Genomic DNA, 16778 nt, shown 5'->3' with positions numbered 1-16778 from the left:
TAAATATCGCTCTACATTTTACATTTAGACGATCTAAATATCGTTATCTAAACTTTTATAAAGTATCCACTATTTATACGATCTAAATATCGCTCTACATTTTACATTTAGACGATCTAAACATCGTTCTATATTTTATATTTAGACGATCTAAATATCGTTATCTAAACTTTATAAACTATCGACTATTTAGATGATCTAAATATCGCTCTACATTTTATATTTAGGCGATCTAAATATCATTATCTGAACTTGATAAACTATCCACTATTTAAACGATCTAAATATCGTTCTACATTTTATACTAAACTTTATAAAGTACTAGTATCCACTATTTAGACGATCTAAAAATATTGCTCATTGTGTATTAATTTGCACAGTACACATTGACAGATCTGCAGGATGGCTTAGAGAACGTGTAACTGTTAGGGTTGTACCTGGATACATTAAATCTATGTGAAAACTCACGTTTTATTTTATTTCATATTATTTTACTTTTTATGTGCGTGTATGTGGAATGGGGGGAGGGGTTTAAATCGTCAAACAAAATATACCAGCGCTTGCCCAAATTTGTAGTACATACATACATTGCACTTGAATAAATAGTTTAGATATGAAATATGGAATGAAATATGTTATCAGGATGGTTTTTTAAAAAATTATGAATTCATAGGATGGAAATTTGATGAAAAGGGTCTGTAGTACTAATACAAGTAAAGCTACTGTCGTAACAGCCACGCTGTTCTTAGGGCCAAATGCACGATTATAGTATTAATAATGAAACGACATATACCACATCGAGTACTATGTCATGGAAATGAACCAGCATTAACTTCCAATCCATGTTGTTATGTGTCGGACCACCGTATTTCTAAGATTGGTATCACCACGCCAAGCTGTTAAAGGTGCGTCAGGAAATTATCCTATTAGAACGTAAGTCCTTATTATGTTCCTAATACTCTTCTGATCTTCTGATCATGTGATTTGATACAAGCTTCCTAGACAAAGAAGACACCTTTAAAGCCGCATTGGTAACCGACACTGGATACACGTTGGTGGAAGTACGTGGAAAAACTTAGCAGGGCTATCCCTGAAATCCAAATCACTACTACAAATATTATACGACGTAGACAAAGAGAATGAAATCTTTACATTTATTAGGATGTGATGAACCATACTGCAAATATAAATGTGAATCTGTAGGTTTAGTATTAACAGATGTAGCTATATCATGACCATCAATCCTAAGAAAGATGACAAGGAAATTGATAGTTCAGAATATCATACATGTAAGTATACTGAATAGCAGGATTGAAGTTACATATTCCGCAAGTTTGAGTGAAGCTGCACCAACATTATCATCAATAAAGTGTTTATATATAAATCAGGTAAGATCCCTTTATACGAACTAAAAATAAGGTGTTCCTGATAAGACATAAACGACGGAAAAAACTTTCGACATCACGTTTAACACAGAACTCGTTGATATGAGATTTAATCAGAATACATGTAACCCCGCTATTGAGAACACCCCTTTCGGCACCTAAATTCTGAACCTGTTTCGATTCGAATCGAATCCCTTAAATCGGTTCGAAACTACCTGGGGGGGGGGGGGGTCGATTCGGGTCAAAGTAAATCGGTTCGGAACAGGTTTAACTTGTCGTAGTTAGGACAGGAAAAACCGACTTAAAACCGAATCGAACTTGAACTTGATCGGTTCAATGTCCATTACCCACAGCTGCGAACTTGAATCTTGACCTCCAGGTTAAATTTTGCAAGTTACATGTGTTACAAAGTATATAACTGTATTATAAACACAGTAATTGTATCTAGGTTACCCGACCGTGTGAGGTCTAATTGATTAATGAGATAGTAATACGAGCTAGACCATGTTATTACTTGTAATTAAGTGAACGTTTGCAAGTGTCACTACAAGTGATAAATCACAACTTTTAATGAATTCAGCCTTAGTAGAAAAGAGTATTTTCAAAATAGATTATCTCTGAATTAAATTAACTGTAGTTCATAAACACTTCCTATATAAGGAAAAGAATTGAAGTTTACTGTAAACATGTTATTTACTAACCATATTTGTATTACGGAATGAAGATTTTAGATTTGAATAAAATGTGAATGTTGGGTGTATGCTAATAAGCTACTTTACACGGAGAGATCTTGTGGGGCAGCGAGGAGAGCAACACGTCTGGATTTACGGTGTCTGATCTGCGTCGTAGTAGGAATACTACGGGGAACTATTGTTTCTATCTAGTTTGAACTGCCGTAAGTGAAGGAAAACGAATCCAAAGCTCTCGTATTGTCGGTTTAAGCATACACCTACTTCACCAAAAGTAATATTCTGTGTGCTTGTGAGTTTATCCCCTGAATACGTGTCCTGAGATTCTGGTACCTCTGAGATTGACTGTGTGCGTTTGAAGTTACAACTTGAATTTGGTCAATAACTATCAACACCAAAGACAAGTCTGTAGCACATGCTTTGTAGGCCGACACCTTCGGTTTGGAACACAACTGGAGTACGTGAAGTATTATCCAGCACAAGATGGCATCGCCTGAATGGAATGTTCAGCAATAAATGAGTGACAAAAACAACCATGTGATTGCTATAAAAACCTTATTTTATTATGGATTCATCAACACCTAAAAAGAAGTCTTTTTGCCGAATTTCTCAAATTGATAGAGACTTCCTTTGGCGGTAGTTGTCACGACCAGAAATGATCGTGTAGTATTCGACGAACTGGAATCGGCCCGGGCTCGGACTTTCTACTTGTTACATTACTAAAATTACTTACATGAACATGTACCTAAAATTTCTCGGATTTATACGTAACATTTTTTTGAATCCAAAGTCGACACGGGTTCGCTCTTGGGACACATCGAACAGCAGAGAGATAAACAACACTGTGTGTACGACATGTCATGTGACTCTTGTATGGTCGTCACCCTAATTGATTTTAACAGAATTTATGTGGAAAAGGAGTTGTCAAAAAGGTTCAAAGCTAGGCCGTGCTGCATGTCATGTTGGGGGTGGGCCCGACATATCGTGAAACTTACACGAACGACAATCCGGAAATTACCGGTGCGATGTCACGCATTTGAGGTCAACTCAGATCTCGACGACAGCCTGTGTCCATTTATTGAGGTGAAAACAAAAAGACCGATCGTCAAAATTAATTATTCAGCAATGGTTTTAGTTTTTTTGGAGAGATTTGTACATTTTTTCACGTGATATTTGAAACACGTGAAAGCAGTCAAGGTCATTGTGCAGTGCCTGTTTTAAGTAACTGAGTGTCGATATGCGGAAACGGGCGAATGAAACCACAGAAACAGCGTGAAGACGAAAGCACGAAGACTGGTAAATACAATTTCCCGTTGAAAGAATGTTTTGCAGAGTTAATAAAACGCTTTAAACTTTGAATGAATTTTGCTAGTTTAGTTTGCATACCAATGACGATGTAAATGGTGCATGAAATAGTAAGCGTTGCAATAGGACAAATCGTTCATGTTCCCATTTCCTCTTGCGAACTAAAACAAATGAATTACGTTTCTTATAGTAAGAGGTGGCAAAGGTGTTGGCAAAGGTGTACAAGTATCGATCAAAGTCCGTATACACTTGTCAGCTATTCTCGATCATCCTAAACTTCAATCATACTTATGACTTATGTAAAATTAGGGCCAATATTACGTCGCTTGGCCCAAAATGGATGCCACGACCATACGACCGGTCGTGGAGAAAAGTCATTGGAAAAAATACATGCCACGACCATACGACCGGTCGTGGAGAAAAGATGGTGAAAAAATACATGCCACGACCATACGACCGGTCGTGGAGAAAAGATGGTGAAAAAATACATGCCACGACCATACGACCGGTCGTGGAGAAAATTCATTGGAAAAAATACATGCCACGACCATACGACCGGTCAAAAAATATTACTGAAATTTAGGACTGATGTTCTTATCAAGATAGAGTATAAATCTTGTCTCAGATTCAGATTCATGTTCACATACTGAAGATTGAAGATACTTATGAGACAGACTCTTCTAATATATTGAGCCCCAGTTCCAGCCTCATAATTAGGAGATTTGATTCATAATCATATGTTCTTCCAATGTGAATCTGATTTTTAGTCTGGTCTTAGATTCATACTCATGGTAACTCCTGATAAGTAACATGAGTAAAGAAGACGACCTATGTCCAAGATCATTCGAACATCCGGGTATTTCTTACTGTAGCCCCGTATTAGTATATGCTACTATTAAGTATTATCCACGACCAAAATTTGGTCGTACGACCGGTCGTGTGGTATAGGCATTGAAACCAGTGGTTCATTTTGGGCCGGGTATCATAATTTCATTCGTGAAACTCGCATACGTAGAACAAGGCTGTGCACATAGCTGTAGGTCTACCACAGGGAGCTCAGAAATCATGTTACAAATAAATAAATAAATAACTCAATCAATCAATCAATCAATCAATCAATCAATCAATCAATCAATCAATCAATCAATCAATCAATCAATCAATCAATCAATCAATCAATCAATCAACAGACAAACAAAACATATACTATCTATACATAGAAACATGGTATATTATTTCAATAGTATACATGTGTATTGGTAATCCATCATAGTTTACGGTTGAATTTCATTTACCATGCATATTTTTTGTCTGTCTGTCTGTCTGTCTGTCTGTCTGTCTGTCTGTCTGTCTGTCTGCTTGTTCCTTTTTTTTCGTTTATTATTTATTTATTTGTAACCTCCCTGTGGTCTGAAGGAGAAGATGGTTTGTGGTTGTTAAATACTTTTGAAATTCTGATATTTAAAAATGCCTTTGATGACTCGTTAACGTAATATTCAAACTTTTCCCCCGTCGAGAATAGTTTTAAAATCATGCAAACGTTAATTAATTAGGGATTCTCCAACTCTTGAATTCTAGTTTGTCAGAAACAGAAAACGACGTTTTGAATAACATTAATTTGACATACATGTTACGCTTTCTGTCTTCTCTTCTTCCTCTCCCCTCTCTTTCTGTCTTTCACTCTCTCTCTCTCTCTCTCTCTCTCTCTCTCTCTCTCTCTCAACCTGTTGCGACATCGAACAGAGTTAAACTGGTGTTCAATTTTCATATATGCAACTCCCACATGCCATCGACAGTAAGCAACTCGCACAATCATCAAAATAGTCGAATTTTATTGAGATAAGAAAAATGGGAAAAACCAAATGTCACCTTATGGATCGGAGTATGGCAGTAAGTTATAAATACAATCTATCAAAATCCCATTGTCAAGTTACTGATGGAATTTCATGGTAATCATGATGTGATTCAAACATAGTCATCAGTAATGGATTCCAAAGCTTTAATTCCCGCTATTGTCGGCTTATTGCATATCAATGGTTAAAGCTTCTGTTTTATGATATTATATATATATATATATATATATATATATATATATATATATATATATATATATATTGGTATTACAACAATAAATCCACAATGATATTGGAATGACAAAACGACATTTGCTCCCTAGAATTTTCTTAAAATCACAAAAAGTACCCTAAATACAATGCCACCTTTCAGTTGATAATCCCTGATCTTGATGTTAAATACTGTTTGGGTTCAAACTTTAACGATTAAATGAAGACCAATGAATTCATGTTTGAAATAAATACACAAAGAGTCGACATAGATTAGTTTCATGGAGGTCCCCTCCAAATTGAACGACAGCTTGAACTTGGTAAATCTTGTATATCCTCTTCGTATGCAGTTACGCCATTTTTCAACTTTAGGTCTCTGACCTGAGGGATAACAACGACACAAAAATAGTCTGATTAAGATTTATCACATTAAATACGTGTGTCTTCACAAAATCTAAACGTCTCAAAAAGACAATGCTGAACATAATACATGTATGTATTAACACACAATTTTGTTAAAAACAATCCAAACCTTTATTTTGTTCTGTCATTTTATTATGAAACTAAAATTCATTAAGATTATTCAGCTTCATAAATTAGAAACTACTAAAAAAATGAAATCTCAAGTATAAATGTTTTTTTTTCGTAATCGTGAACCGGTGGTAAATATCACAGACGGAAACTCGCAACATGAGAAATCGCTACATCACATCACATCACATCACATCACATCACATCACATCATATCACATCATACCATATCATATATCACATCATATATCATATAATATTTCAATTCATTATATTGGTTGTAGTCGCCGTAGATTGCTACAATAAAACATATTTACAGTTCCAATTTAGTTTTCATGAATGTATCAACTGTATACGATCACTCTTATAGAAAGGGTCCATGAAGCAGGGGAAAAATATTTACTACATTTTGAGTGATTTCTCCAAATACAATCACAGTACGGTGTTCTGCCTTTGTACAGATGGCAATATAAAACGACAGAAGGTATAAACGTACATTTTCAACCCATTCAAACACCTGTAATAGATTTTTGCCAAGCAAATCTTCTACCTCTCGATCAGTCCACCCTCTCCGTATTAGTTCAGTTATTAAATCTGGATATGTTGAAGTATCTTGAAGCCCTGATGGTGATCTTTGGAGATAAAAAAAGGTAATACAAATCTTAGTGTACAAACGACATGTAACTAAGAGCGATTTCAAGAGTGATGCCATGACAGACAGACAGACAGACAGACAAACAAACAGACAGAAAGACACACACACACACACACACACAGTGATGTAATACCAATGTGTGTGAATTCTGCCATGAGTATAATAATAATAATAATAATAATAATAATAATAATAATAATAATGATAATAATAATAATAATAATAATAATAATAATAATAATAATAATAATAATAATAATAATAATAATAATGACGATTTTTATTTCAAAAAGAAAAGGGTGACCCTGTTAGGTCCAGCCTAATCTTCCCAGGGGCCCTAAAGCAAATGTACACAATACAACAACAAAACAAAAACAAGGTAACACACATAAACATTGAAAAACAAAACAAATAAATAAAAAGTATGAAGCGTAAAAGAGATAAAAATGTATAATCACAGACAATGGAAAGGTTAAAGAGATCCAAATAAGTATGAATTTAAAGAATTTTTTGAAACACGTTAAATTCGTAATACTGATAAGGGGAGAAGGCAAAATGTTCCAAAGTTTGGAGCTTTCAAAACTAAAAGACTGAGTAAAAATACAACAATTTGGTCAGAGAGGTACATTGGAGCCAGGTTATGTAGACATTTAAAAATCAGAATGTATTTGTTAAATAGAAATCTCGTTTCAAGTGGTAAAATATGAAGTCGTATACAGTGGGCCTACATTCCCTCACGGTGCTCACCACTTCGTGACGCGGCATTATTGTTTCCCATGGCAACACAGCAGTGGCAACATTTGCATTGCCGCGAGACAATACTAAGCAATGATATGTTGTTGCTTACCTGATTCCACTGTACCCAGCACCTATCCCAACGTGTCGGGCACCGATCCTTTTCCTTACGTAGTCTATGTGATCTATGTTGGATAGAAATCATTACTATAGTAGAAATATCGACAGGCATATTGTGAAATTGTTAGCTTTTAAACGATAAAGTTAGGAAATGAAAAAGTTATAATGTGTATACACAGAAAAGATCAACTTACCGGCTACTTTCATTAGAGATGCATCGTTAGCTCCACAACCAATCAGTTCACTATCAAAATTGATCATTATTATACCCTGGTTTCCTGTCTGCAAATAGACATGCATACATATACTGATTTCTTTATATATACATCATGCACAGACCACACTCAATGTCTGATCATTGTTGCATACATTTCTTTATTACCTCAAACTCTCCCGTGGTTTGGTTGCATGTTTTAACTAATGTATGCGTCATCATTTAAAGAAAACTTTACGAGTAGAAGGAAGACTCTCAGCGTGAAAAATCAATATTTACGCTATCGATGTATGTAAGTGGTTCTCAAATTTGGAAATGTGTTAATTGTTGTATATCTGATAAAACGACTTCAAGAAATTTTAGTGATGACAAGAGAACGTTGCAGATCACTACTACAAGATCAAACGTAAATTTGCACATTTTAAACGTCTACATTACAAATCACTTTGTGGAAAACCGATAGGTATAAAATTTAGCGAATCATGTAGGTATTCCTTTGCAAAAATAATGTATCGTTTCATACCAATCTGTCGAGTATACGGTCAGGTATGTTTCTCGTATTCGCACATTTTGCATATACAGCGGAGTGACTGAAGATGACTGGAGCCTCTGTGATGTCTAAAACATCGTCCATCGTGAGTTCGTTAGCGTCAGATAGATCAATCATCATGCCAAGACGGTTCATCTCTCGTATTACTGTCTGAAAGAAGCAGGAAATCACGATCGTGTTATTGAATACTGTTTTAAGATATTAAGGCTGTTTACTGGCTGAATCTGTGACTCCGCTTCACTCATTCCCTACATCGTTCACTGTTACAGTAAATGTACATCGAGTGTAACAATATCAAGCCCGTATTTTGAGATATTTTGAGATATTATTTAATATGACGTCACAATATTTAAAATCGATGTTATAATTTGTAACATGGTGTCTTATTATGTGTATGTGTATCGAATTAAAAAGTGTGTACAATATTATCGATAACATCTAGAAAGTCGGCAGATATCTCAGTCTGTACATGCAATGTTCAAAGTGGCCCTTGTTAGGAGATCAACATATCCTAACATCCTAAAGAAGTGTAATATAAATAGTGCAAACCACCTGTTCGTAAGAGTAAAAACTCGTCCGATTACATGAACGTAACCATGACAATGCAAAAATGTATGTTATGTAAAGTCTCAAATGATGACATACCAACCTACTAACCTACTGAGCTTACTTTGAACTAGATTGAACAGAACATGCAAATGGATTGGTGTCTGACATTTGGTGTAAAGCTTACTAACTAAACAAGCCTTGATATTGACAATGAGCAAGCTTAACTACGCTTATATCCGCTGCAATGCTTCAGAAAAATGTTCTTTAATTTTGCAAGTTGTCAAGTGAGTTTAGGTAAACTTGAGCGACCCATTAAAACATTTGCCTACCTTTCCAAACGTTGACAAACCGTCGTTCTTGGGTGTCCCACTATGTGAGTCAGCCCTGCAAACATGAAAGAGGATACTTAATAGTACGAGATCTAAATGGCATAGCAAGGAAAGGCACACAAATCATTCTAAAGTCAGGTCAGCACGCTGAAAAGTATATTGCTTAAATCTGGTTTGCTCAACATGTTCAAACAAATACCCCTCTGGTAGAGAGAGGGTTTTAAACTGGTAAATATTGGAAAATTTACAAACCAAACTGAAAACTGGAAAATAATATACCATGGTATTTCGGTTGTTTTACTTAACATTACAAATATTTACTTACCATAGAGTAATTACAGTTAAAGTGTTGGCTATATTTACTTACCATAGAGTAATTAGGTATCAGCTATAGCGTATGATAGTTAGGTATATTCACTCACCATAGGTTATTACAGATAAATTGTTAGAAATATTCACTCACCATTGGGTATTACAGTTAAAGTTTATACTTACCATGGAGTATTACAGTCACCAGTAAGAGTTAGATAACGTACTCCCAAGCTATAAAGTATACGTAAACTGGCCAGACTACTATCAATACTATGACCACCTACAACACCAATCAGACTTGCAATTTTATCCTGATTAAAGGCATCAGTTATTCCTGCAAAAAAAAGCAAACAAACAATTGAAGTCTTTGTGGACAGCTGGTAATCTAAACAATTTATACTCGCATCTACAAAGAACAGAACTGAAGCATTTTCTTTGAAAATGTGGGAATTGTCAATCAAAATGCAGTAACCAAAGTGAGTGTATGTCGGCTGTAAATCTGTCAAGTATTCTACTGTCAGAAACATAACCTTTGGAGACTAAATAAACAAGACCTCTATGGAATGAAAGAGAAAAACCACTCCACGACTCGAGATAAAGGCATTTTCATAAACTTTGATTCTTGAGATTAATTTCATGATTTCAAATGATATACATGTTGCACGATTACCAAGAAATACCAGATTGAAACTGGTTACAACACATTCATTGTCGTAGCAGTGGTCCAGCATTGCCGCATGGGAGTAAGCAGACATGCATGTGTTAGATGAACAATGAATATTCATGACTATTTATCTGAAGGTAATAAGCACTTAGGAATCATTAATAATTATTGTTTATTTGATACATACGTATGTCTGTTGACTCCCATGATTCAACACTGGAGCGCTGCTAAGACAGTAAAAGAACACTGAATATGAAGCAAGATTCAATTGGCGTTTCTTGCCCAATTATATGCGATGTGAAATGAAATAACTCCGGAATGCAAAGTTTATGAACATGCATTTACTCCCAGAAGTGGTGATCCTCGTAAATCAGAAGTAAAAAAGTATGATTTTAGATGGCATTCTAAACAATGCAGTGTCCGTTGACCACGGAACAGCTAGCCGAGGTGTTACTACCAGTATTTATTCCATCAAAATAGCTCTCCTTTGAAAAAGAACAATAGAGCAGCATATACTCATTCGGAAATGAATGAATTCAGATGGCACTGCCGCCCAAGATTTATAATCATTGCCGTGTATAACGGTTTGTATTCTCCGATATTGAAGACAGTAAAGGAGGGGTTCGAGTATGAGAAGGGATGATATATTTTCTTTTAATTGTATGCATGTCTATATTTAATATTTATGTTGACACGGTTCTTTTTTTCAAAAGTTTACCTTTTGAAGAAGTGACAAATTTAAACGTCTGTGGGAATTTGTTCACCATTCTCTTGATAATATCAATCTGCTCCAATACCTGCCTTGTCCCATCTTTGTACTGTGCGTCACAGCTGACGTATGCCGACCAAAACTGGAATATGAATTATATCTTACTGATCAATGGATAGATTCATAAAATAGCGGATTCAAAATGGTCAACACTGTCGGAACATTTTCACATGACTTGTGATGCGTCCTGCAACCAGGTTTAAATAATCTAAACTACCCATATTTGGGAATGTGGACACACATAATATCTGAAACGTTCATCTCCAAAAGGTACCCGTTGGCAAATGAATAAATACAGTCGAAAACAGGCTACGTTTATCATACAGACAAAGTCAAATTCACATTGAAAAGATGGTGTAAGTCACATGACACATGACACATGGTAAACGTCACATAAATGGAGTCAAAATTTAGTACAGAGTCCAGGCATCAAAAATAAAAAAAAATAAAACCCCACTTGGAGATAGTCAACGTAAACGGCAATCATAAAAGAAAAGAAAGTCAATATAAGCAAATAAGTAGATCTTTCGCAACTACAAATATCATAAGTCGTAGTCAAATCATTCATTTTAGTGTTGATAGTATATGTGCTAAGTTGGGTAAAAGCGAAACCGAAAGGAGTATAGGATGGCTTGTACGTTCACCCAACCCATTACCAGTTAACATTGAACATTCATTATTACGTATATGTTGACAAACCACAACATCTAAGATAGTCAAAAACAAGATATAGCTTTAATAAGCAAGTCGACTAAAAGTCTACTACAATTTGTTCAAAGTACCTGAGCTCCAACGCGACCTTCCCTCATCCTTGGTATGTCGGTATGGGAGTTATCCCAAGCGAAACTCAGATCTTGTTCCAAGTCAAGGCCTTCTATTTGAGAACCATATTTTGTCCGTAACTGTGATGCCAACTCGTTGTACCTAATAGTGGTATAAATGGAGGATACACAGGTACTCACACACTGTAGTATTGTTACATTGGTATTGTTATAGTTAGAGATGAATAAAATGGATCGTAAAGTAATTTTGTATTACCGCTTTGAAGGTTTTCCATATTGGGTTGCATTCATACGCACACACACACACACACACACACACACACACACACACATACATACATACATACATACATACATACATACATACGTACATACGTACATACATACATACATACATACATACATACATACGTACATACGTACATACGTACATACATACATACATACATACATACATACATACATACATACATACATACATACATACATACATACATACATATATACACACATAATTTCAGTGGGAATAAATTAAAAAATATATCAGTATGTAATATATATATATATATATATATATATATATATATATATATATATACATATATATATATATATATATATATATCATGTTTGCAGTCAGTCAATCAGTCAGTCAGTCAGTCAGTCAGTCTGTCTATTTATCTGTCAATTGATCAATCAATCAATCAATCAATCAATCAATCAATCAATCAATCAATCAATCAATCAATCAATCAATCAATCAATCAATCAATCAATCAATCAATCAATCAATCAATCAATCAATCGATCAATCAATCAATCAATCAATCAATACTTATCAGTCACTTATCCATCAGAAAAATACATTCTTATGCATCCGCCCATTTCTGGTCACTGGACAAGTAACAGAAATAAATGTGCTAGTGTAACATTCTATAAATTATAATACATATATGTCAAGATATTAACAGTCTCGATTGCTATATATGCTATGGGAATAATGTCGACACAAGATGAAGCTCGTAGTCTATACATGCAGATGTACGTTTTAATCCAGAGTAGGTAACTACATGTAATTTCCCAGCTGATGTATAAGGTGTCAATGACCACAGAGAAGTGTCAGGGGACTAACGAGATTACGAACACCTGAGGAAGTTAGTATTCTAAAATCATACAGAATTACACCAATCCTGCCATCGCTTTATGTACGCGTTAAAACAGGCATGTAAAACTGTCGAGATAATGTTTTCATGGGATTCCTAATGGAATTGACAATTGTACGTAATTCATATGTTAATCTTTTGTAACAGTGACTTTCCAAGTATTCATATTCAAAGCAGGTATTAAAAGGTTGTAATACAGGGACAACAACTGTATTAAAATATCTGCTTTCATCCATAGACCCTCCACTTAGGGTGGAGGTGGAGGGGCTTTGTTTCACCCAAGTCAATCCTATCGTTAACACACGAAACGCTCTGATACAAAGTCTTTTGACAGGAGTTCGGTATATTATTCAACATGTTGGCAAGTCTAGGTAACTTGAATGCTAAAAACAAACTGTAGGTTGCAGGTAGTTTGTAGTTTATATCATAACGGGCATTACGTTAGAGGATTGTGAGGAAGATTAGTATTAGGTAGGGGGCTATAGGAGATTGTGTGTTATTTCACACAGTTGAATAAATAATAACATGGATAACTGGGATATATGACGAGTCCTGTAAAAATAGTAATGTGTGTGCACGAATCGTGTAAACTTTTAAAAAAATCACAGATGTGAAGTGTAAACAATATCAAAGAATGGAAGCCCTACCCATCTATTAACGGTGTGCTAGTCATCAATGCTTGAGTTCTTACGATTGGATCATCTCTCCTCCACTTCTCCCGTGCTGCTACCGCTGTTGATGCGATGATTGCTAACACCATCGCAGACAGGAAACCTATCCCCAACATTAAAGATTTCCTGTCGCTTAGAGCGGATATTTTCATGACTGGAGCCGTCGTAATGTCAACGTCCTTCACGATAACTTCTTCGTCAGTGTGAATGTCTGTGGTACTATCGCTTGCTTTGGCCATGTTGTAACTGACGATCGTCTACAAATTGAACAACGGCGTGAACTAAGTCAATGATAGTAGTTTGTGTTGTATATTGTTAACAGGTTGGAGTGTCAACCAGGCACTTTAGACGTAACATGCTTGCTGTAAATTTTCGAACATGGATGACAGTACTTGTAGTGACCTTTTCATGGTTCATTTGAATGCAGATTTCCATATCAATTGCAGTTTCAACAACGTCGTATACACATTCCCGCCAAGACAGCCCTAGACACAATGCTTCGACAATAGCAGTTTTAGAAGTTATATAATAATCAACACACGTTCTTTTAAATATCAATATAGGCCATATTTAACACTATTTATTACAAATTCATTTTCTAAACAACCCGTATATAATTACGTAAGGCGGAATTTACCAAGAGATGAATTGTCATATGTTTCCAAATACATCATGGGTAGTAGCTCCCCGGAGAACAAGAGTGGTGAACTCTGTTATTAACTTTATATACATGTACATGATTAGGCTCAAGAGGTCACATTCATTTACCACCTTGTACCCCCTCTAGATTTTACTGAAAGCATTATAATATATATAATATATATATATAACATCGAAAATTCATATTGAAAGCAGCTATCAAGTGAATAGTAATAACACAGATTAAATATAAATTAAAATACTAGTATATATAAACAAACACACGCGCGCGCGCGCGCACGCACACACACATGTCTCAGGGGAGAACTGTGCAGAATGCAAAATTAGAAGCAGACCATACAACAACAAGAAATGAGGAGATCATAAGTCTCACGCTTTATGCGATCTAAACACTGACATGTGTTGATACGACACAGAAAATGCTGATGAATTCACCTAATTTCGATGTGACAAGTTGAGAACGCATCAATTGAGTGTTCTCTAACAATATCATTTGGGAAACTATGGTGTCCTCGAACTATATCACTGGGGGAATGACAATGTCCTCTAATGATATCATTGGGGAAACTTGCATCTAAACAAAGCCCTTTTCACAACTTGATATCAACAGGTGGTCGTTGTATATTTTCTTTGTTTGTGGTACTATGTACAATGTGTCAGTTACACCATGGACATAAAACCCATGGGTTATACTTCCATGGTTAAATTGAGATGACTTACACAGTAATTACATAATACTTTATAAACATAGTCAAAAAAATCTGAAAAACAATACATCCTTCTTTTTCAAAATTAGCATATGCTTGTCTTTTACAATTGGTAAGTGATAAATAGACTAACACTAGGTATTTTGGATAACACAATCTGTGTACTTCTTTTTATTCAATACATTTACATCAACCATTGACAGAACCGTCCTCACCCACGAATAGGGTTTTGCAATAACTCCATAAACATACATATCACAAAAAGCCAAATTAAAACACAAATTTATTGTACACTAGATTATTTCGTTGAAAACAAAATGAGAGGAATACCATCGACCTGAATAAGCCTAAATGGTATGTTTTATGGCAAGCCGTTCAGGCCAAAAGTATTATTCTTGTTCTGGCTGTAGTATTTTGTATTTTTCGAGGTTACAAACTAATTTTAACCATTTATGTATAGTTTTTCGATGGAATCCACACTTTTGTTCCATGGTAACATCATTTTCAATTATATATAATCTAAATCAAAATAAAGCCTGTAAAACAACAATCTCCAATAAATGAAAACTTGTTTGAATTGAACGTTAACATGGAATAAAAGTGTGGATTCCGTCGACAAACTACACGTAAACATTTAAAATTAGTTTCTTACTCAGAAAAAGTGCAAAATACTACAGCTAAAATAAGAAGAATACTTTTGGTCCGAACGGCTTGCCATAATGTTCGTCCAAAGAATATATTTTATTCTTAAACAAACAGTTGCTAAACATCTCGAAAGAGCTCAGACCACTAGTGGTCTGAGGAAAGAGCGATCACGTAATCCACTTCGGTAACTTGTAAGTGTGGACAACCATTGTTGGTAACCTTTCTATAAAATAATCTTTTCAAGACTGTCATGAAATATTTGGGTTAAAAAAATTTGCTCTGTACCTGCTAATCATCTTATAACGTTCTAAGAAAGGTCGTGTCAGTACTATAAGGAAAAAGCTACACTAGAAAGAGTGATTTTGCTGAGAGGTTTTGAGGATGATGTTATTACTAACTCAATCTAAACATTGACAGCTACATCAAGTACAACTCTTACTCAGATGATTTGGACAAATACATATAAAAATTATGACACAACATGAAAGTCCATTAGTCCGTATGTAAATTTGACTAATCAATATGCATTGAAATCAAATTACTGAACAACAACATATCCCAGTTCATTTGATCACAAAGCAAAACTAGTTGCCATTCAGTTAACTGTAATAAAAATGTATGAGAAAGAAAATAGATAATATTGTCTTGGCACATACAGATGTACCATGTTTAATGTCATTTCGATTTTTGAGATGTCAAAATTTTCATACACATATGTAAATCAGGTTGATTAATATGCACAGGTTATGTTACTTTACTTGCTTGATATCTGATTGATATGCAAATATTGTTAATTGGGTTTATTGATATGTAATGATTATGTAAATTCTGCAGTATGTTGAAAATTCAATAAGATTACCTCACAATTGAGTCATATCACAAACTGTACATATGCAAATGAGGCTAGTTAATATGCAATTTGTTCATAATCATACTGTTGTTGCCTACAATCCAAAAATTACCACATACATACAAATTCTGCTCATGGACAGTAATTAGGTCTTAACAGATTTGTGTAACATATATCGGTTACAAAAAGTATGAAGACATAAGCAGTTATTTCATTGATAACAAAAACTTTATTGATTTAAAAAACAAGATCATCAAAACTCTGATTGTAACTAATACAACAACAGACTTAAATTACAATGTAACAAGACTTATTCCATTATCCTGAACCAAGTACATCATCTTTCCATATCAAGAAATTCATGGAAAAATTATGCTGGCTATTTTGGAACAATTCATTGCTTACAATGTTAATCTTCTTTCTCCTTGGG

The 16778-nt window shown here is 34.8% G+C and overlaps 1 protein-coding gene across 1 annotated transcript; it reads right to left on the bottom strand.

Moving 5' to 3' along the window:
- Positions 1-5505: 5505 nt before the first annotated feature.
- LOC144453395 (dipeptidase 1-like) lies at positions 5506-13859 on the bottom strand. The gene is made up of 10 exons (XM_078144678.1): positions 13463-13859; positions 11653-11794; positions 10820-10952; positions 9621-9771; positions 9126-9180; positions 8221-8397; positions 7678-7765; positions 7476-7548; positions 6470-6605; positions 5506-5823 (listed from the first exon to the last, which is right to left on the bottom strand). Exons 1-10 carry the CDS (start codon positions 13723-13725, stop codon positions 5722-5724), a joined length of 1320 nt encoding a protein of 439 aa, XP_078000804.1. The 5' UTR covers positions 13726-13859; the 3' UTR covers positions 5506-5721.
- Between the last annotated feature and the right edge of the window lie 2919 nt (positions 13860-16778).

This window comes from Glandiceps talaboti, chromosome 2 (genome assembly GCF_964340395.1).
Source record: "Glandiceps talaboti chromosome 2, keGlaTala1.1, whole genome shotgun sequence".
In the NCBI taxonomy this organism is placed as follows: Eukaryota; Metazoa; Hemichordata; class Enteropneusta; family Spengelidae; genus Glandiceps; species Glandiceps talaboti.
Note: the sequence above shows the minus strand (reverse complement) of the source record. Positions and strands in the feature narration are given on the sequence as shown.